This window comes from Rhagoletis zephyria, unplaced genomic scaffold, assembly GCF_001687245.7.
Source record: "Rhagoletis zephyria isolate East Lansing unplaced genomic scaffold, Rhagoletis_zephyria_1.1 Rzeph_scaffold_00179, whole genome shotgun sequence".
Lineage (NCBI taxonomy): Eukaryota > Metazoa > Arthropoda > Insecta > Diptera > Tephritidae > Rhagoletis > Rhagoletis zephyria.
This window is the reverse complement of record NW_016157263.1, coordinates 73,245-97,389: the sequence shown is the minus strand read 5'-3', so window position 1 is coordinate 97,389 and position 24,145 is coordinate 73,245. Positions and strand designations below refer to the sequence as shown.

Below are 24,145 nucleotides of genomic sequence, written 5' to 3'. Positions count from 1 at the left end.
GTTACTATATTGTTATTATTTCAGAAATTTTTATTATTAGTTCTAAACCTAACACCGCAGCACAAAGTAGCCGAAAATATGCATTTACTGCAAAATATGCTGAAATATGCATTTATTGCAAAATATGCTAAAATATGCTCTAGGAAATATATCTCAAACTTTATATTTTTTGGAAAAACGTTTAAGAATTTCATCAGCGTGTTGCTAATATGCCTGAAAAAAAACATGCCCGAACATGTTTTGGGTTGCCCTACTTATGACCTACAGTGGAAAATAGGCTACTTTTCTTAAGAGTTGCCACCTGTTAAAAAAGATTAATTAAATTAATACGCGGAAACGACTAAACGGATTTGCATGAAATTTTGCACGCAGATAGCTTATGACCTAGGTTAGAAAGTATGCTACTTTTTTAAGAGTTGCCAGAAATGTTTAATTTAATTAATACGCGGAAATGAGTGACCTGATTTGCATGGAAGTTTTCACAAGATAGCTTATGAGCTAGGTTGAAAAATAGGCTATTTTTTTTAAGAGTTACTACCTGCTAAAAAAGTTTAATTAAATTAATACGCGGAAAAGTTTGAACGGATTTGCATGAAATTTTGCAGGCAGATAGCTTATACCTACAGTGGAAAATAGGCTAATTTTTTGAACGAGTTGCCACCTGTTAAAAAAGTTTTAATTAAATTAATACGCGGAAACGACTGAACACATTTGCATGGCATTTCGCACAGAGATAGCTTATGACCTATGTTGGAAAATAGGCTAATATTTTAAGAGTTATCACGTATTAGGAAAGTTTAATTAAATTAATACGCGTAAATGACTGAACTGATTTGCATGAAAGTTTGCACACAGATAGCTTATGACATAGACTGGAAAATAGGCTACTTTTTTAAGAATTGCCCCTTGTTTGAAAATGAAATTTTGCTCAAAGATGGTTTATGACCTGGACTGAAAAATAGGCTACTTCCTTAACCGGGTTTCCGATCAGAACGAAATTTAGTACACTTACTACGGATTTCGGAAGGATGGTCTTAGACTGAAAGTAAGTCCGATAACTCAAGGCCCCTCCCATACAAATTGGAATTTTCATATTACATACATATCTCTGGAAGTATTTGTGGGAGAGAACTGAAACTTGGTATAGTGATATGTATGTAAAATCAATGTTGGCATTAATCGATTGATGTTTTAATTAGTTAGTTAATTCGATTAAATTCAATCTGATTACAGTTAATCATGATTAATTTTTATCTGACTAAACAGTTAATCGTGACCGCGATTAAAAAATTAATTTTTAATCATTAACTCTTAATTTGATAAAGTAGGTTTGGTGGTTAATTAAGTTATGCTGAAATTTCCCTGTGCACACAAAGCAAGTTAATCCGGTATGGCTAAGCAGGGTTTCCTCATCCATCTAAGCAATTTGGTGTGCATTTTCATTAAGATATATACCAACAAACGTTTTACAAACTAGGTTTGTAAAAGTTCCCAGTTTATGTATTACTAATAACAATAATTATAATTTTTTTATATTATGTGCTTTTTATAAGCGTAAAACACAAAATAATTACTATTTATAATTGGTGTTTGGTTTCAAACTCGGACAAACTAGACAAATTAATCAGATTTTATTTTTAATTGGATTAACGATTAATGTTTTAAATTAATTAAACGTAATCGCAGCCAGCGATTAACGATAAAAAAATGTTATCATTAATCGTACAGTTGATTACGACTAATTAATTTTAATCGTCAAACGCGATTAACATTTTAATCGTTAATTTTTAATCGTTAATTTTTAATCGTTAATCAGATTAACAGTTTGCCAACACTGTGTGAAATCATGTTCATATTCACGGAGAAAAATGGACGTTTTTGGAAAAGAGGCGTATCACCTCCCATACTGACTGAAAGTTACATATTGCTTATCTCTTCAAATGTTTGGGGTAAAGCACTCAAGCTTGGTATGGAAATACATATGTATGTATGTATGTGAAACTAATACCATACTCATGGAGAAAAATGAAATTATTGGAAAAGGTGGTGTGGCAACTCCCATGCAAATTGATTTTTCAATGCTGCATATCTCTGGAGGTGTTTATTGCAGAGGACTGGAACTTGGCACCGAGATGTGTATACAAAATTAATTCCATACTCATGGAGAAAAATTTGCGTTATTCGAAAAGGGGGCATGGTACCTCCCGTGCAAATTTACTTTTATACTGCATATCTCTAGAGGTGTTCATGGTAGAGTACTGGACTTGGTACTGGGGAATGTAAAATCAATTCTAAATTCATGAAAGAAGATTTAGGGTTATAAGAAAAAGGGGCGTGGCACTTTCTGTGCAAATTGACTTTTTCTTGCCACATATCCTTGGAAGTGTTTGTGGAAGAATACTGGAACTTGGATATGGAGTTGTGTATACAAAATGTTTCAATTGCTCATGGAAAAAATGTGAGTTATTAAAAAAGGAGGCATGTCGCCTCCCATACTATACTAAAAATTTCTTAATACATATCTCTGAAAGGATAGAAAATCTTTGGAAGTATTTTAAATTTGTTATGGAGATTTATTTTATAAGTGCCGTACTGATAGAAAAAATTTCATTTAATGGAAAAGGGAGAGCCGGGTTCGGCCCTATAATCTAAAGCTCTCTTGAGGCATTTGCTACAGTAATAAGAAGTGGTATTTTATCAAGGCCAGGTTACTAAATTTGATTTGGAAATATTAGAACCCGCCGTGGCACCTCCAAGAAGTTTACATGTTTACGCGTCGTATACCTGGAACCATTTTAAGGTAAACTTAGAGGGATTGATATCTTTCGTATGCCTAGTGCGCAGACGAGATTTTATAATTTCATAGTTTTAAACGGCCTAAATACCTTAACTCGCTTAAAAAATAACGAGCTATAACGAAATGGGCACAGAGATAAAATCTAACATCATTCAATTATTTTTCATATTTATATAAAAGCGCGGGGTGAAACCCGCGGGTATAAGCTAGTCTTATATCTAAAAATAAGTGCACGTTTTTGGTGTGACCTCATAACTTGAGAACGGCTTCACCGAATTCAACCAAATTTATGTGGCATATTCGATCTATCATGCAGAGGTAGCTATCGGCACTATGCATATAGAGTCCCATTGAAGGGCTGAGCAAGATTATTATAAAAATAAGTAACGTTTTTGGTGTGACGATTATAACTTGCGAACGGCTTCACCGAATCAACCAAATTTGTACGCATATTCGAGCTATCATGCAGATGGTTTTGTGAAGTTTACGCAAATTCGAAAAGGGGGCGTGGCGCCTCTATTTTATATATAAAAATTAGTGAGTTAGCTTATAACTTGAGAACGGCTTCACCGAATTCAACCAAATTTATATAGCATATTCGGGCCATCATGCAGATATTTTATGTGGAGTTTGCACAAATTTGGAAAAGGGGGCGTGGCATATGTATCTTATGTATGAAAACAAGTGCATGTTTTTGGTGTGAGCTTATAACTTGAAAACGGCTTCACCGAATTTAACCAAATTTATGTGGCATATTCGATCTATCATGCAGATGGTTTAGCATATTCGGGCTATTATGCTGATATTTTATGTGGAGTTTGCCCAAATTTGGAAAAGGGGGCGTGGCATATGTATTCTTATGTATAAAAATAAGTACACGTTTTTGGTGTGAGATTATAACTTGAGAACGGCTTCACCGCACCAAATTTATACAGCATATTCAAGCTATCATGCAGATGGTTTTTGTGAAGTTTACCCAACTGTGCCAATTGATAGAAAAGAGGAAATTTTGACTAAACATTTGACATTTCTCGTGGTGAATACGAACGTTAGAATTTTACCTAGCTCATGGGGCTAGGTAAGATTTTGACAGCTTCCAAATATGTATACACATAATATTGTTTGGCGGTAATAAAGAGTGGAAATCAAAATGGAAGTTAAAAAACGCACAAAAAAGCGTACGATACTTGCAAAATATAAAATAAAAATTAATTTTAGTAATTTCAGCAACACACAAAAATGGAGCTTTCACACTAGCGTTTGTTTGGTTTTAAAGATGTCAAGATTTTACTTGCATTGGCACAGCAAAATTCAATTTATTTGTACACCATATTAAATTTTTCCACTCCCCCTTGCCACGGAGAAAAAAGTTACCGATTGGCACACAGCCGCAGATAATAATTATTATAGAGTTTTATTTTTCTCTTTAGAATATTGATAATTCAAAAAACTGAAAACCTATACCAGCGTGATTTCCGACGTATCCTTTTCAGAGGTAGCGACACCCTAATTTATTAAATATTAATAAAAGTAGTAAACTTCAAAATGTTTACGTAAAAATTTCAGTTAGTTCCATCTGTATGGATTTTTAAATTTTATAAATAACACTGAATCACAAATATTAATTCGGTTTTTGTTCTCCAGATGCCATTATCCAATTTGTATGAAGAATCTCCTGCTGATTTCAAAAATCAAGTTAATATGTTATTCTATGGATACGTTTTCGAGATATTTTTAATTTACCGTTATTCAGCTTAAAACAAAAGGTGGTTCCACTTAGTCACTTATATCTCATGAACCAATTTAACAAACTGAAAATGGTATACGACAAATGAAAGCTAACAAAATTTTCCATAAACTTGCTATTAATCACTTTCGATAGGACTGATAGTTTCTGACAAATTAATTAATCATTCCATTTTTTTTAATGAAAAAAATAAAAATTTTCACGAATNGAAAAAATGGTAGAAGTGATAGCTATTTCGGAAATCACCACATTTCCTCATCAGACTTCTTTCAGTAGGATTCGAACCGACGATCACCACTGACTCAGCCAGTTGCCTACGCACTGTGCTAAGTTCGCTTTGTTAATTCTTGTTGCTTATTTCCACTATTGCACTTGTTAAGCCAACAAAAATCAAGCGCAGCTATTCCGCTGCAATTCACTTGATCATGTGGATGTTGGTTTTGTTGGTTTTTGTTGATATTTCTATCAGTAGAATGTTTAACTTTTAGGTGCGCTCGTCCTTAAGTTATTTGTTTTTTTGTTATTTTATGGTCTCAACTCAAAAAATTTTTTGAATATAATTGTTATAAGGCCGTAAAATAACAAAAAAACAAAAAAATAAAAATCAAATTTGAATAGGCGAAAAATTAAAAAACTAACAGGTTCTGTGTCAAATTCTTTCAGTTGTGCTAAAGCTTGTTCTTTTACAAACAAATCGAGTTACTAATGAAGCAAATCGATGGACAAATAAAGAAATAATGAGCGGTCAAATGAAAATTCGCAAAGATTTTTTTGCCATGTACACCTAAGTAGCACCCTTTTATGCTCATATTTCATACAACAAATTTTTGTGCATTTTCATTTGACTACTCATTACTTCTTTATTTATCGATCGATTTGCTTCATGAGTAACTTGATTTGTTTGTGAAAGAACAGGCTTTAGCGCAACTGCAAGAATTTGACACAGAACCTGTTAGTTTTTTAATTTTTCTCCTATTTAAATTTGAGTTTTTTATTGTTTTGTAAAAGAAAGGCTTTAGCACAAAGGCAAAAATTTGACACAGAATCTGTTATTTTTTAAATTTTTCTTCTGTTAAAGTGTTTTTTCATATTTTCATCAAAAAAAAAATCAGTAAGAATTAATTAATTTGTCTGAAACTATCAGATCTATCGAAAAGTGATGTATGTATATAGGGTCTATGTAGGTACAGGGGTGTTGGTAGGTTGGGATTCAGTGGGCATGCGAAGAGATGCTGTGAGTCATGGGGCGACTCTCCGCATGCCGAGCATTCGTTTAGAACATCCTCGTTTAATCTTCTCAGGTATGAGTTCAACCTGCTGCCGTACCCAGAGCGCAGTTTGCCTATTGTGGTCCGAGTCTCCCGAGGCAGACGAAGTTCTGTCTAGTCCACGTCTGGTGGTTGTGTGCCCATAACGGCATTCACAGGCCGGGAGTCTACATAACTCGAGACTGCCGCTCTGTGAATGCCGTTCAAGGCAGGTCGATAAGCTGTCGGGTCCAGAGGATTTTTGATGAACCTCTGGACTTCGTCTGTCAGTTGATAGGGATGCCTCCTGACGTGCCCGGGTAAAGGCTCTTCTGCAAAGAGTTGTCTGTTTGGGTGACCAAATCTGTGGCTCCCAACTAGAACCTGCTTGCAGAGCATTGTGTTATGCTCCTTAACGGGGAGCATGTGGGCCTTTTCGTGCAGGTGGAGTTTCGGCGAGATCAGAAGGCATCCTGTCGCTGTCCTGAGTACCGCGTTTTGGCAAGTCTGCAGCTTCATTAACTGCATCCTACTAGTCCCCGGTGACCACACGGGCGCTGCATAGTTCAGAACCAGCCGGCCAATTGCCTTGTACGTTGCCAGCAACGTTTCTTTGTCTTTGCTTCAGGTGCTGCCGGCTAGCGACTTGAAGAGCTTTGTACTCTGTTGACAATTGCGGTTACATGCGCCGAGAAGGAGAGCAGACAGTCGAAGGTTACTCCGAGTATCTTCGGGTTGTTCATCGTCTGAATTGGTTCGACATCGATGTGAATTCCCAGTTGTAGTCTGACCTCCTTCATCCAGATGGTAAAAAGTGTGGCTAAGGATTTTGTAGGGGAGAGGGTTAAGCTCCGCGCAGTGAAGAAGCGAGAAAGCTCGGCGAGGTAACCATTTACTTTCAAGTCATCAATTTCATTCCCAGACGCCGTGATCGAACAATCGTTAGCATAAAAGACTATTGAGACTCCCTCTGTTGGTTGAGGGAGCTTTCAAATATAAAAGTTAAACAGTAATGGGGAAAGGACACCACCCTTTGGAATCCTCTATTTTATTTTCCTAAGTTTGCTCGATGTATCTCTAAAAGTTACTGGCGAGTGACGACCACTCAAATAATTCGCCGACCACCGTTTGAATCCCTGTGGGAGGGAGGAGGCCTCTATGTCTTCTAGTAGCGTTGAATGGCTGACAGTGTCGAACGCCTTAGGCAGGTCCAGCGCTACTAGAATGTTTCTCTCACAGGGGCGATTTCGGTTAAGGCCACGAGTTATCTGGGTATTTATGGCGTTAAGTGCTGTTGTTGGGCTGTGCACTTTACGCAATCCATGCTGACTCTTCGTAGGGGTCAGGTGGTTCGTAAAATATGGGAGTAGCAAGGCTCTAGTGTCTTCGCTACCGGGGAAAGGATAAGACTCTCATTTGTTGGCTGGTTTCCCCGGTTTGAGCTGTAGGACCACTCTCCCAATCTTCCAGGTCTCTGGAATGACGAGAGTGGCCATTGACAGATTGAGGACCTCCGTTAGGTACGCTACTCCCACAGGACCCAAATCTTCCAGCATCAACATGCAAATTCCGCCGGGTCCAATGGCCTTGGAGGCTTTCGCCTTCCAGATAGCTACGCTTACCTCTGTATTAAAAGGCTCCGTACGTTCTTGTTGAGAGTCGCCTTTATTCTGACATTGCTTCTTACATTGAGTTTATTCTTACTGCTAGTATGNCGATGAGGCGGCTCTTGGAGTGTTCGAGAGAAAGATTTTGCCGAAGATTTACGGGCCTTTACGCGTTGGCGACGGCGAGTACCACAGGCGATGGAACGATGAGCTGTATGAGCTATACAACGACATGGACATAATGCAGCGAATTAAAATACAGCGACCCCGCTGGCTTGGCCATGTCGTTCGAATGGATACCAACGCTCCAGCTCTGAAAGTATTCAACTCGGAACCCGCTGGTAGCAGAGGAAGAGGGAGCCCCCACTGCGATGGAAAGATCAGGTGGAGAAGGACTTGGCTTCACTTGGCGTTTCCAATTGGCGTCAGTTGGCACAGAAGAAAAATGACTAGCGTGCTTTGCTAAACTCGGCCAAAATCGCTCTGGCGGTTACAGCGCCAAAAAAGAAGAAGAAGAAGTATGCTCATAGTCTACAGCTTTAGATGAAATCTTAACTTATCTAATTAGAAGTAACGAAGATGACTCTATTACAATTATACACTACGCCTTCCTCATATAATAGAATGATCATGTAGATGGATTATTCTTAGATGATGCTAGAGCTCAGCCAGTATGAACATACGTACCTTTGTAAAAGTGTAAGAGTGATTGTTCTTACAACCGTTTTGAGCTTAACATAACACTTCAGTAAACCTTACATATTTTATCTCTATATATTTAATTCATGTTTTAAATATTATCTCCTTGTTTTCCTTCCCTTTAGTTTATTATTTAGTTTTTTTTACTTTTCTAACATTTTCAATCTACCTTTGTGAACTTTCATTTCATTGTTACTTTTGTCTAATACAATACAATTGTTACAGTTATCTAGGCTTTTTACAGTGTAAGGGCCTACGTATACGTTATCCAACTAATGCTCTGAGTTGTTTCTTATTAATACTTTACTACCGACTGATATTTGTATTTCATTCGTATTCTCATCGTATTTGCTCTTTTGTATACCCTTAAACTTTTCGATTAGTTTCCTCGCTCTTATCTGAGCTACATAGTTGAACCCGGAATTTTACTTTTTTTGCATAGGATTCTATGTTATACAGTGGTTCGATGTTATTTGTTATGAGAAGTTCCGGTATATTTGGAATTTTTCCAAAAAACTAATTCAAAAGGGCAATAGCTATGAGTAGTTGACGGTGCAGTGTTGTAGCAATACGTAAAGTAACTCAGCCAAGTGTCCCAGTCATGTTTATTTGAGGCAATATATGATCTAATATATTCGTTAAACGTTCTATGGCTTCTTTCAACTGTACCAACAGTTTGATGATTATATGCCGTAGAACAGTTTTTAGTTATATTTAAAATTTTGCTTAGCTCTTCTAACACCCGATTTTTGTATGCAGTACCCATATCTGACACATCTTTCCAGTATATTTTTAGCTACTGTTTTTGCGATTTTGTCAGGCATTGGCACTGAAATTAAGTATTTTGTTAAGTCACATATTATAGTTAAAACGTGTTCGTTGCTTGGTAGAGGTCCGATGGTGTCAACTATTATTGTATTGAATGAACTTACGGGAGTTTCGGTTTTAATTAATGGTTGTTTGGTATTAATAAATGTCTTATTTTTCTGACAATCGGCGCACTGTTTTTCGTATTTCGTTATATTTTTTGTCATACCTTTCCAAAAATGGTAAAGTCTGATTTTTTGTAGTAACCTAGTGATCCCTGGGTGGCCACCAAAAGCAGGGTCATCATGGTATCTTTTTATAATGTTCATCTTTTCCTTTTTATTTGTAATTGTCCGTATTTTTGGTGATAGCGCTTTCATTAAAACCTTCAATAATTTTTCCCCTATTTCTTTAAAATTGTTAATCCGGATTTTATCAAATATGTCTTCGTTAGGAGAAATTCTAATTTTCCTAATTTTCAAGCTACTGGCTTCTTTCTCCAGCCTTGGAAAAAATAAATCTAAATTTTTATCTCCATTAGTAGCATATTCGTTTGCACCGATGCTGCCTAAAATTGTCCNGAAAAAATAAATCTAAATTTATATCTCCATTAGTAGCATATTCGTTTGCACCGATGCTGCCTAAAATTGCCCTTCTTNTTTATCAAATATGTCTTCGTTAGGAGAAATTCTAATTTTCCTAATTTTCAAGCTACTGGCTTCTTTCTCCAGCCTTGGAAAAAATAAATCTAAATTTTTATCTCCATTAGTAGCATATTCGTTTGCACCGATGCTGCCTAAAATTGTCCTTCTATGTCTAATTACACATTTATTAGCATAAAACTTTAAGCAAACCATTTTCCTAACTTCTAGTGATTGCCTCATTGACTTTAGGAAAACATACTGCAATGTTTGTGCTTTTGTTATCTGGTTTTATTGCATTATTTTGTATTTGTTTCGTTTGTGATCGGGTTGTGACTTTAAAGATATTGGTTTTAGCTTCAGCTATTTGATTTATATCTCTTAAATCGATGCCTTGATATATTCTATTTTGAAATCATATTCCTCTAGGTCTAATCTCATTCTGGTTAATTTCGATGACGGGTTTTTCATCGTAAACAAATACGTGAGTGGTCTGTGATCACTTTTAACTAAAAATTTTCGTCCGTAAAGATACGGTCTAAAATGCGTAATTGCCCAGTGTATAGCTGCGACTTCTTGTTCTATCGTACTTTTATTACTCTCACCTTTTGTGAAAGCTCTTGACGCAAAAGCTATAGGTAATTGGTCGACTCCGTACGTTTAACTTAAAACAGCACCACAGGCAAACTTACTGGCGTCGGTCGTTAATACGAACGCTTTTTCAAACTCAGGATACTTCAAGAGCGGTGGATCTATCAGTGAAGATTTCAAATAGTTGAAGGCCTTTTCGCAGTCGTTTGTCCATAGTTGTGTTTGTTTACAAATTATCCAGTAACTTGCCAGCAACTCTCCAGTAACTTTATTTCTAAGAATTCGCTCTCATAGAAAATATTTACAAAAAAGTACGCGAACGCTATTCTAGTAATAATTTGCAAGTTTCATAAACAGCTGATAAATTGGTTGTTTATTCGCAGCATATTCCTAATAAAACAATATATTTTATATTTAAATATGTTTATTTTGTGAATTTCCACAATAAAAACCCACAAACAGTTTCCTTATGAGTTAAAATTTCATCCAGCAACATGCGATCAGCTGTTTTTCGTACTGGCAAATTCTTACAAGTAAAAATTTATCCAGTAATATCCAGTAAAAACTTGCAACTTCAACTGTCATTTTTCGCTCTCTCAATTTCCCCTACTTTGCAAGTTTTTGCGTACAAAAACGCCAAAACATGAAAATTCCTAAAAACTTTTACTGGATTTTACTGGAAATGAGTAAACAAACGCAACTCATGTAAATACTACACCTTTCCTGCCTAGCTTAGTTAGATGCCGCGCATACTCTGCAAAGCTGCGAATAAAGCGCCTATAGTAATTAACAAAGGATACAAAGCGTTTCGCCTCTTCACTATTTGTGGGTTTCGGGTAGTTTTTAATAATATCAAACTTGCTGTTGTCGGGCAAAATTCCTCTATCTGTACATTTGTGACCCACATACGTTACCTCGTGACAAAAAAACGTGCACTTTTCCGGATGTAGTTCGCCAGTTGTATTTTCTGCATATTTCAAAAACATTTTTTAAATTATTCAGCATGTGCTTTTCTGAACAACCTAGAACCACTAAATCTTCCATGTATAGGAAAGCTTGTGCAGGTGTTAAGCCCGCGAAAGCTAACGTCATCATGCGCTGAATTGAATTTGGAGCGACTTAAATCCCAAACCGAAGCCGCTTAAACCGGAATGAGCCTTTTTCGGTGGAAAATGAGGTTATATCTCTACTATTTTCATCAAGCTCAATTTGGTGAAACCCTGTCATTAGATCCAAGCAAGAAAAATACTTGGCTCTAGCTAGTTGATCTAAAATGTCATCTATGCGTGGCAACGGAAATTTATCTGCAAGAAGTTCCTTATTTATCTGCCTATAGTCCACTACTAAACGCCATGGTTTCTCTGTTTTCCCAGGTAATGTCTTTTTAGGAACTAGCAAAATTGGGCTATTGTACTCAGATATGGATGGTTCCACTATATCGTCTTCTAACAATTTATCGACTTGTTTTTGAACATCCGATTTCTGAGAGTAAGATATTCTGTAGTTTTTGACGTAAATCGGTATAGTGTCTTTAAGCCTCAGCTTTTGTCGATAAAAATTATTCCCACTTAGTTTTTCATTCTCTAGTCCGAAAACGTCAGTAAAATGAGTACATAAGTTAATTAGTTTTTGCTTTACAATCGCTGGAAAGCGCTGAGATAGTTTATCCATTACATTCGCGTCTCTACTTGTACTTAGTCCACTTTCAATAACTTCATAATCTGATAGTTTTTCTATGTAGATATGGAACTTTTCTATAAAAACATTCTCGTTATAATACGGACTATTGGATACGATCTTGAAACTATTGTACTAGCTACGTATATTCCGCTTTGAAGTTGTTGGTTCGGTATGAACGCATTCTCTTCATGAAAATCAACTTTAGTGTGTCTTACTACCTCGGATCGTGCTGGGAGTGATAACGAATTGGGAGACGGTGCGTTGTGCATTGGGATTGCGATATCCTCTGGAAAATTTTGCGGTTGTAAAACTAACCAATCTAGCTGAAGCCCGTATTCCAATTTGCAGTTAAATTTTTTTCAAAAAGTCTAGTCCCACAATTCCATTGCTTGGAATAGGGAACCTATCTTCTACTACATGAAAGTCGTTATTAATTAATATATTTCAACTTTTAAATCAGTATTAACATATCCAATAGTGGTTAAGGATCCTTGACCTATACCAGTTCTAATGTTCGTACTTATTTGTAGGTTTTTCTTAATGCAGTTGTGCTTTATGAGCGAGATATCCGCACCAGTGTCAACTAAAAAGTTGNAGTCGTTATTAATTAATATATTTCAACTTTTAAATCAGTATTAACATATCAAATAGTGGTTAAGGATCCTTGACCTATACCAGTTCTAATGTTCGTACTTATTTGTAGGTTTTTGTTAATGCAGTTGTGCTTTATGAGCGAGATATCCGCACCAGTGTCAACTAAAAAGTTGTTTCCGGGTACCCAAAGTTGTGAAAATCGAAATATAACTAACTAAGTGGAAAATATGATTAGTATGTTTTTAGTTTTAAATATTCAAGGGACTGTCCGTGTTTTCCGAATGCTCTACATCGTTTACGTAGCGTATAGGTCTTGGTGCGGAGCTACTGTTTCGATTTCGAGACCGATTGTCATTACTCCTCTGTAGTNCGAAATATAACTAACTAAGTGGAAAATATGATTAGTATGTTTTTAGTTTTAAATATTCAAGGGACTGTCCGTGTTTTCCGAATGCTCTACATCGTTTACGTAGCGTATAGGTTTTGGTGCGGAGCTACTGTTTCGATTTCGAGACCGATTGTCATTACTCCTCTGTAGTAACTACGGCCTCTCGTAAACCCACGACTACGATTGCCATTGAAGTTACTGTTAGTAAATTGAGCATTTGATTTACGTCCGCTAAGAAATTAAACTGAACCGTCATTTGTTTTGTTGCAACTGTTCACAAACTTTGTAACAGCCTCGTTCGTGTTAGTAAATTGACCGGATTTCATAATCAACTTTACTGCATTATTGCTCGCGTTCTTAGACATTGCTTGGACTGCCACCTTAGTGGAATATTTTTCTGTCATCTGAGGAGGCAATTCTAACTTAACCTTAGCGTATCCAAGAAGCCTTGCAAATTTTCCTGCCTACCATGGAATTCGGGTATCGCCTCGATGCCGTATTTAGAAATTCAATAACGGTTTGTGGCATTTTGCTGGTACTTTGCGTTTCTCCCACTACACTATCTTCTTCGGAATCACTTGATTCCTCTACTATTGTGTATAAAATGGGCGTGCTGAGTTCAAATGGTATTTTATGTTAATATGTTGTTTTGCAAATGTTTTAAGTATATTGTCTCGTACCTCTGNCCACTACACTATCTTCTTCGGAATCACTTGATTCCTCTACTATTGTGTATAAAATGGGCGTGCTGAGTTCAAATGGTATTTAATGTTAATATGTTGTTTTGCAAATGTTTTAAGTATATTGTCTCGTACCTCTAAATAGATTTGTTCTGCCTGCCTCTTTTGGCTTTCAAGACTGTGATCATAATTTGCGTTTAAAATTCCGCGAATTTGGTTGGCACTTTCAATTATTATTTGAACATGTTTATGACCGGTTTCACTTTTTATGTGTATCTTTTTATTTAAACATTTGCGAGATTTCTCGAAAATTTTTCTAAGTTGGTTAATTTTTGCCTCTACATCAGGCTCCATCAACTCACTAACAAAAGAACTTCGAAAATTGTGCACACCTACAAACAGTGTACGCGAGTGCCGCTAGCTCGACAAGTTTAAGCTCTGTCTCTCCGTGTATACATACACCACTCGGTGAGAAAATTGTACACCAGAAGAAATAAACTTAATANCTCTACATCAGGCTCCATCAACTCACTAACAAAAGAACTTCGAAAATTGTGCACACCAACAAACAGTGTACGCGAGTGCCGCTAGCTCGACAAGTTTAAGCTCTGTCTCTCCGTGTATACATACACCACTCGGTGAGAAAATTGTACTAGCTCTTAAACTAAAATAAATGCTTAACAGTAATGAAAAGAACTTACAATGAAATAGGTACAGCAATGACGTATACATAATATGCATATATTACTTATGTACATATGATGTATGTATATACATTGTGCGTTTTCAAACGATTAAAAAGAAATAAAAAAATAAAATCATCACCGAACCTTCTGATGCGTTTTTTTAGAACTGCTTTCAATCCATCACGTGGCCTGCCGCCTAATCCATTTGCTTTGCTTATTTGTACATTTTTTTTCTGCTTCACTTGCAAATCCTCTGGCAACCCGATGTTTTTGTGCAAATATGCGCTGATACAGGTAGATGTTTAAAGTTTTCCATAGTGTAACTGTAGCTGATATTGCGCCAAAAATTTCTTGTTCTTTCTTGCTCTTTGTTCTAGTTGGAAAGCTGATAAAACGATCATTAAAGAACCGCTACGCCAAGAAAATCGCAGTGCTGGTCAGCTACGAGCGCTGATTACAAAGAATGTTCCAGAGCTCAATAGTTGGCCACCAGTATATCACACATGGAAAGTTTGAGCTCTTGCCATTATTTTTTTCGTAATTGACTCCCAATAAATCCACCATTGACCGTAAAGTGGATGACCATTTCACTTTTAATATTTAGCAAAATATTTAATTTAAAAATTCTTGATTTTCAACACTTGGAAGCTCCTAGCAGGATCGCCATGTATTAAAAGGCTCCGTACGTTCTTGTAGAGAGTTGCCTTTATTCTGACATTGCTTCTTACATTGAGTTTATTCTTAGTGCTAGTATGCTCACAGTCTACAGCTGTAGATAAAAGCTTAACTTATCTAATTAGAAGTAACGAAGAACGCTGATGAAAACAAGAGGCGCACTAAGTTTTGGCAGTTTGTGCAGCCTTCTGGTCACTTGACATTTGGCTTTATTCACCGTAGGATGCAATATGAACTTCCGGCTAAAATCGCCCGCGCATCGCTTCGGGTCCGACGAAGCGTGGTCACCAAAGTCCATTTCAACTCTGTCGTCACGCTTCGTCGGGTTGGACAATGACCTCATGGTTGACCCAAGCTTACTCACACCAGAGGCGAAGTTGCAGGTCTTCAGATGCTCTTCCCATTTCTTCCGCTTATGTACATTCACAAGTTGCCGAATCTCCGAGTTGAGATCTCTGATACGGGGATTTCTGGGATCGGCCTGACGAAGGTTGTCGCGCTCATCGGCTAGGCTAGCCGCTTCAGCAGGAAAATTCGGACGGGGGTTCGAGATACATCCCGCTGAGACGAAGCGGGCTGCAGAAACAGTGACAACTCTTCGGAATTTACGCTCACCTACCTGAACGTCGGTTGGTGTGGGTAGTGCAGTGAAGGCGCATCCGCGAGGCCTTTCCAATCAGCTTTAGAAAAGTTGACATAGGTCCGGTGATCCGCGAAAGCAAAGTCGGCTGGTTTATCAATCGAGATGACTAGTGGCAGATGGTCTGATGCTAAAGTCAGCATAGGTCGCCATGATATGCTGTTTATCAGACCAGCACTGACTATTGTTAGGTCAGGTGAGCTGGAGTAGCTGCCCATAATTCTGGTGGGTGCGTCGTCGTTCATTGTGCTTTAAACTGGTAAAACCTCATAATGATTACCGTCCGTGGTACGTACATCTATGTATTTCTCAAAAAAAAAATATCTATTACCTATTGTAAGCCCATAACATGTACATTCCTATGCATGTACTCACAATAAAATTCTTTATTTCTAGAGCGAAGTCACATGTTATAAGAAATAGTATGTAGAATAGAAAAATTGAAAGTCATTCACGCTCGAAATTTTACTTTCATGGATTTCAGGAGCAAGAAATGGAGAAACAAAAACTTTTATTCCACCAAGCGCGGCTTTCAAACCGAGGCGTAGCGGAAATGGTGCTTCTTCATATATCCGCATCAAAAGGTGTGCCCTCAGAAATGGTCATGACAACTTTAAATTTGGGCATAGCAATACTACGCGGTGGCAACATAGATATTCAAATGGGAATGCTCAATCACTTAAAGGAGAAAAAAGATGTGGGCTTCTTCACATCCATTGCTGGACTTATGAATTCTTGTAGTGTACTAGATTTGGATGCATTCGAACGCAATACGAAAGCAGAAGGTATGTTATTTTGTGTACCCAAATTGTATATGTACAGTGACGAGCAAAACTGTAACATGGTTTAACACTTTTTGTTTGAGCCACCGCTATATTTCCAAGTTCTAACGACTTTCATCCTTTTGTTGTATATTCTTGTTGGTACATCCCTACTCCCTCTCTCATAATGATTTTAAGTCAATACAACAACAATAAAAAACCCAGCAGACAAAAATGTAAATTAAGGCAGATGTTACAGTTTTGCACTCACTCTCAGTTTTGCATTTGACAGTTATCTTTCACTTAGTTGGAAGTCAGATGACCTTTTTCTATATTGTAATTTATTGAAGAAGTGATCACCAGTAAATAACATAGTTAATCAGGAACCATAAATGTAAATAATAGATTTACTGCGGAAAGGCGGAAAAGTGGCAAAAAATTTTGGAATTTGCTACTTGAAAATATTAAGACTTAGAAAAAATTTAGCCTAAAGTGTTCCCAAGGACAAAGGAAGTCTGTTAAAAAATATTACGGTACGATATCTTGTGAACTTAGCAGCAAGTAGCGATGCAGCCACTATTACAGAAGCGCTTAAGGTATTAAAGTTTAAAGCAAATCAATAGACAGCGAGGCGAAGAATTGCCAAATTGAGCGCAAAGGCATCATAAAAAGGAAAAAAGAAAATTTGATCATAATACATCTGCGAGTGTGGCGGCATTTTGCTGCATCGCACGAAAACCGAACCGTTGCCTATTGGGATATGTTAGGCCGTTCAGAATGCAATAAAAACATATAAAACATATTTTTAAGTTTCAATTGAAGGTTATTTGGTCTGACAAGACTAAATTAATCGCTTTCAATCAGATGGCCGGGCATGGTATTGGAGCGCATCATGTACGGCAAACTGTGAATCACAGTGGTAGGATCTTAATTGTTTGGGGTTGTATTTCAAAAATATTGTTGGTTCGTTAGTACGCATTATGCGTAAGGAACAGTATATGTTCATATTTCAACAAAATTTGCAAGATGTAGTCGAAAAATGAGAGTTTCTGCTGAAAAATCACCCAAAACATACTGCACATGTTCGCAAAGACTGGATACAAAAGCAAAAATTTACTAATTTGAAATAACCTCCACAATCCGCGGACATGAATCTCATCGAGAATTTGCGAAATCAACTAAAAGCACAGCTTAATAAGTATCAAAGTCCGAAAAATCGAGTACATGAGCTGTGAAAGCAAACTAAGGATATACCTCCAGAATTTTTACAAAGATGCAAATAAGGTATGCCAAATCGCATCCAGGAACTGAAACAAGCAAAAGAGTACTGAACATTGTGTTAGTAGTTCTTGTTTTTTTGAAAATTGTTAAAAAGTTCTTAAAAATATATGAGTGCAAAACTGTAACATCTGCCTTAATTTACATTTTTTTCGGCTGGTTTTTTTATTGTTGTTGTATTGACTTCAAATCATTATGAGAGAGGGAGCAGGGATGTACCAACAAGAATATACAGCAAAAGTAAGAAAGTCGTTAGAACTTGGAAAGATAGCGATGGCTGAAGTAAAAAGTGTTACACCATGTTACAGTTTTGCCCGTCACTGTAAGTAAAAATGATATGTCCATTAATTACACTTATACAAAATACTAACATACATACCATTAGTTTTTTAGGTGTCTTTTTTTACATTTAAGTTAATAAAAAAGCTATTTGGCAATCTCCAAAAACAAACCCTGCTACATTAACAACTCACGCACAGAAAATTTTCTTTTCAATAATAAAATCAAAAAGAGAGATATCGAGCCCTAACCGCCAAAATAACGTAAGCGAATTTTTTTTCAAAATTTTCTTTTTGATGCAGAAATGTACCTAGATATATTCTAGGAATATTTCTGCATCAAAAAGAAGATTTTGAAAAAAATGTCGCTTACGTTATTTTGGCGGTTAGGGCTCGATATTTTGTTGCTACGGGTTTAACCATATTTTAGTTATCATATCAACGGCGTTCTTATTTCCGCTGGACTTACGATTAGGTTAGATTGAAATTACCGGATAAGCCCGTTGTGATTTCATGAACGGTTGAACAAAGATGTCAAGGGAATATATTTCTAAATCAGATATCGAATTATTTTAGTTTTAATTATAAATCCTCATATGCAAATAAGATTATGCAATCTCAAATTTATTACACACCCTCTTCAAAAGACGCACATCCCAAAAAAATTTAGGTCGATTTTTTTGCATAAATCAATTCGTAGGATTGGAGATAAATGGAATTTTTTCTTCATTATTATATTCTCTAACTACGGTTATATTTCTGCCTGATTATAATAAGGGTATCTGCATTTTTCTTCAAAAATGACTTATTTACATCGTTGAATTTGTCTTGAATTCAAAAATAGTTTTCAAATTATAAATAATGATAAAGTTATTGCAGATTTAAATCTTCACGTTTGAGTATCTACAGCAATTTTCGAGAAATCCTGATGTAAAGCGTGGGTATCTGCAAAAACATTGCAGTATCTACACTTTTTCCAGTAATTCAGCCGGAATTGTAGCTTGCGTAGTGATCAAAAACTATGTATCTACACTGCCGTATGCAGATACGTCGTTTTTGAAAAGTATTCTTGGTCGTTTGAGGCCAACGATCGTTTTTTGAACAACGTATGTATATACCTAATGTGACCAACCGTACTTCTTTCGGAAGTACAGTACTTCTTTTTGAGCCGTTGTACTTCGTACTTCGAAGTACAGTCAAATGTACTTCTTTGCAATATTTTGTACTACCTTTTAAGTTGAGTTTTCTTTAACTGATTTGAAAAATTCGAAAAGGTAAAGCTTGAAACACATTGGAAACGACGGGCTACGGACCACAGCTGTCAAATTGTTTTAACACGTACTCTTATGTCGATAACACTGTAACACTGCGACTAGCCAAAAATGTAACTGTGGCCAGATTGGATCTATTTCTATCAATATGCCAATCACTTCATATCTGTAGCTAACAAATTTCANCAGATTGGATCTATTTCTATCAATATGCCAATCACTTCACATCTGTAGCTAACAAATTTCATTATAAGTATTCAATCAATAAAAATTAAAAGATGTTTAAAGGCCGGTCCACATAGAACTTTCGCGTTGACTTTGGCGTTGGCGTTGGTTTGACAGAACGCACGTTAAAAGTATGCTTGCTACAATGAACGCTTGGCACCGAATGCCTTGGCCACTAAATTAACATACTACGACAGATAAATTAATAGTGCATATCAATAATTGCATGAAAAAAGTATTTTAGGGTTGTTCCTCCCTCCCCAGACCCGTTCTTAAAAGATGAAATACAGAGCTTTATGAAGGGAGATTTTAAAACAAGTTTTCGATTTATGATGCAGNTACGACAGATAAATTAATAGTGCATATCAATAATTGCATGAAAAAAGTATATTAGGGTTGTTCCTCCCTCCCCAGACCCGTTCTTAAAAGATGAAATACAGAGCTTTATGAAGGGAGATTTTAAAACAAGTTTTCGATTTATGATGCAGTATTTATTTTTTATACTACTCGGCTTTCTCATGGAAATTTAATTTATATTCTTATAACTCGAGTTTACATATCGCTTACTTCCTTCAAAGGTGTACTAATTCAATATTTACCTTATCTTGTCAATTTAACTGAATTAAGTTTTTCAAATAGGTGGCAACCCGCTTCAAAAGTTTTTTCGACAGTAAAGTTTCTTAAACTGCTTTAGTTTAACACCAGAATTGTAATATTTAAGTTATTTTATCAATTTAAATCAATGTTGGCCACTTCATAGGCACGCGTGCCAAAGCTTTTAAAAGCTTTCTGTTCAATTTGCATACGGCTGGCACAAAATAAAAGCATTTACTGGCCACCTCTGATTTAAATAATTAAAATTTTTCAAACATGAGACAACCCCCCTCAAATATTCCCGGCAGTAAACTTTCCTAAACCTCTTTATTTTGATACCCATATTGCAATATTTAATTTATCTTATTAATTAAAATAAATAAATTATTTCAAACAGGTGGCAACGTTAAAAAAAAATCAGCTGTGAGCCTTTTGAAACCTCTTTATTTTGACAGCCATATTGCAATATTTAATGTATCTTATCAATTTAGAAAAACTGTAATTTTCAAATAGGTGGAAACTCTCTAATTTTTATCTTCTCTATTTTAAGTTAGACCTCCAGCAATACATTGGTGAAAACTGCTTTCTATTTCTATTTCTATACAAACACATAGACATCCAAAATTTCTTAAAATTCTTGATTTGGATTCTGGTGCTCTTATAAAGGCCTCCATATTAATTTTTCTTTAATATCTATAATGTAAAAATTTTATTACATGTATTGAAATTCGGAATATGGTCGTACCCGCCTACTTATGCTTGGTAAGCACTTTATCGATTTCTACCAAGCCCAGTTCATTTATTTAAATTAATATATTAAATTATTTAAATTAAGTCTAATTGATGTTTGAAATCAAGGGAAACCCCCAGCTTTTCATGTACATGTTAAAAAAAGGTGAAATAAACTATATTTAATACGTGTGCCGGGTATATAAAGTTCGGCTTCGCCCCAACTTATACTTACTTACTTGTTAATTAAAAAATTCGATTTGTTGATTTGGTACACTGTCAACGTTGTCGTATATTCTGCTTTTATCATTTTTTCATTACTTTCACTCTACTTTTTTGGTTCTCAGATCTTGTACTTCTTTGAGCTATGAAATAGTTGGTCACATTATACATACCCACGTTCTTTGGCATTTTTGATGTTACAGAACGACGTATGTAACTTTTAATACAAAATAAGTTACAAATAATACAAATAAGATAAATAATACAAATAAAATACATATGTATTATTGGTTTCCTTTTCTTTTTTAACCGTTTTCACAAAAAGGAGGAAGGTTATCAATTCGTCGGAATATTTTTTTTTTTTGTGTATGATACCGAATAACTTTGGACCATGTTAATTCTTGTTTTAGGGGAAAGGTGTTATCTCACAGGTGGTCCTATTCTAATTTGGTTTAAATCCGATCATTGGATTTACGGTTGCCAGACGTATTTATTTTATCAGTACAGTACTGATTTTATTGATTTCTTAAATCAGTACGCTATTGTCCTGATTTTTCAAAATTTTTACTGATTTGTACTGAATTTTCAATTCAAACAAAATACTTTAAGATTTTCTTAAGGTTTTTACATAACGTTGTAACTTCCTTAAACCCTACTGTAAAAAGTAAAAAGAGAATAATTTAATTATTGTTGGCATGTTTCAGATAATGTTTTATATGCCCAAGAAATTAATACAACAAAAAGTTCAATCGTTTTATAGGCATATCGCCGGTTCGTTACGTACCAGTTGCGATAATATGATGGAGCTTAATTATTTAAAAAGAAGGCTGACTTTTTTTGTCGAGTGTTGCTAGTTATCTCGAAAATAACTTTCAGTTTAATAACAACAAATTTGAATATTCGAATTGCTTTTACCTATAGCTTACAACTCTTTTTTTCACAATTTGCGGACACTGTAAAAGAGTTTTACATAAAAGACATATAGTTAGATATTATTTTTAGCGAATTCTTAGTCTTTAAAAGTTTTTGCGTAGCTGAAAAAATTATATTACGCCATGAGGAATTATATATGAAGTCCTTAAATACTGGTACTTTTCGCCAGTTTGACAAACTACGTAATTTTATTTTTTTCAATACTACACTCAAACGAAGCAACTGAAAGGATCTTGAGTATAAAGTTCGCTTGCTGGCGTAAAGAGAAACCGGCTTCTAATTAAAATTATCTAAAGTGAACTTCATATTAAAAGTAATTTTTAAATGAAATGTATTAAATTCTTCGACTATTTAAACACTGAAGATGGAAATGATCTTATTATTGCTATTCAAAAATATCATAAAATTAAAATAACTTATTGGCTTCTGTATGAAATGATGTGTACACTCAGACGAATAACACTTTTTTTGTGAACTATATTTTATTTATGTACATATATACCAAAATATTGTTAAAAACATGTACTCTGACGTTTTATAGTATTATCTGTTACTTTTATTCATAATTTTGCTTTGAACAAAAATTTACTGAAAAGTACTGATTTTTTGGCATGAAAAAGTCTAACGTACTGATTTCGCGCATAAAAAATCTGGCAACCCTAATTGGATTATGAAGAGATTAACGATAATCTTAAATTTTTATATGAGAATTGAAGTCGGGTTTGTCTTTTGCTTAAAAATTACTTGTTTATTTTAGTTTCATAGAACTAAAATTGAACATATGAGTCGATACATATTAGGTATGTGCTGGGTATCCGGCCGGATACTGGCTAAAATCCGGATTTCGATTATAGAAGATTCTATTTAAAAATTTAGTTCCGATTTTTTTTTCTAATTTTTATAATCAAATTTAATAGTATCTAATTGGTAATTAAGAATTAAAAATGTATATATTTTTCATAGAATATATCCGTATTACCGGTCAAGAACCCATGTCTAGTTTTAACATGCTTCTAAAAAAGGAGGAGGTTATCCGTTCGTCGGAATATTTTTTTTTTATGTATGTTATCGTATAACTTTGGACCACGTCAACCGATTTCGAGAATTCCTTTTGCAAGGGTAGCAAAGGTAGTGTCTCAGAGGTGGTCCCATACTAATCTGGTTTAGATCCGATCATTTGATCATGAAGTATATATATACGGTTACTTTGTTGATATTCGCAATGTTTTACATGCTAAAATTTTTTTGTTAATTTTGTTTTAAAACGTGGCTTATGTTTTAGCAAATCCCGTTTAAAACCGAGAATGATACTGTGTACAAAAATTAATAAAAATCGGCAAAGTTTCAGCAAAATCGCGGACTCTTTAATACGAATTTCTAAAAAGAATTGAGGTATGCAGTTGTATAGCCCATTAAATTTTAGTATAATATGCATAATATATACATATCTAAGTTAAGGACAGAAGGTCCTGAATAACTAAAAAAATAAAAGGGCCAACTTGCCATGGAATTGAAAGAGATAATTTTATCGTTATAATAGAAGCACTATATTTGAACACTCCTTGCGAATTAATCGGAGCGCTTTCGACAGAAACAACATTTTGATATGAAACAAAATGGTTTTGAAAGCCAATTTTATTCCCTTTCACGGAAAAGTACTACCATTGACCCACAATCACTCCGTGATCTTAAAGAAATCGGTCAAAAATAGTGTTCTTCGAAAAACAGGCAAAATCCACCGGTTTTGCTCCAAAAAAATTTGTTTCTATGTTTTATTACACTAATATTATAGATTTTGAGACGAGAAATACGACTCGTTTAAAAATCGAAAAAAAATTCAACACCTCAATTTAAGAAATGCAATTTTGATTGCATTTTTTTTTATTTGCAAGCAGCTGTGCATTCTTCTCACAATTTCATATCACTCGAATAACAAGTACACTGTAGAGTTATTCAAGATCTTTAATTTGAGCCATGGTGGAAATCGTTAGGCCCTCTGCGAGCCAAGCACACTGTGCGACGTCAGCGAGCCGCCTTGGCCTTGAATTCCCACTGGTAACTTGGAATGTGCAATACACTAATTTTACAACCGTGTGAAATGGAATTATGCTGACACCGCTGCAGTTCTGTAGCCGACGGTTCCCATAGGTGTATGTTAGCGTTGAGCAATATTGCTATTGCATGATATGATAAAATGCACTTGGCCTTGACAAAGGTCAGAACACTCTTCCGAATGACTTAATTATCCTTTCTTCTCCATGTCCACAGACAACGGAGTTATCTTCCTCAAAAGAACATATATCAAAGTCTGCTTCTAATAATAACGACCCTGCAGTATCTTCCCCGTCCCCCGTTGAAGTTGTGGCACCGCCATC

General features: G+C 35.5%; 1 protein-coding gene across 1 annotated transcript in view; it reads left to right on the top strand.

Annotated features, from left to right (window-relative positions):
- Positions 1-24,145, top strand: part of RyR (Ryanodine receptor) — a 407,955-nt gene that overhangs the window by 321,896 nt on the left and 61,914 nt on the right. Inside the window, exon 22 of the mRNA XM_017608916.1 lies at positions 15,964-16,264. Coding sequence (XP_017464405.1) covers positions 15,964-16,264 — 301 coding nt within the window. The remainder of the gene's footprint in view (positions 1-15,963; positions 16,265-24,145) is intronic.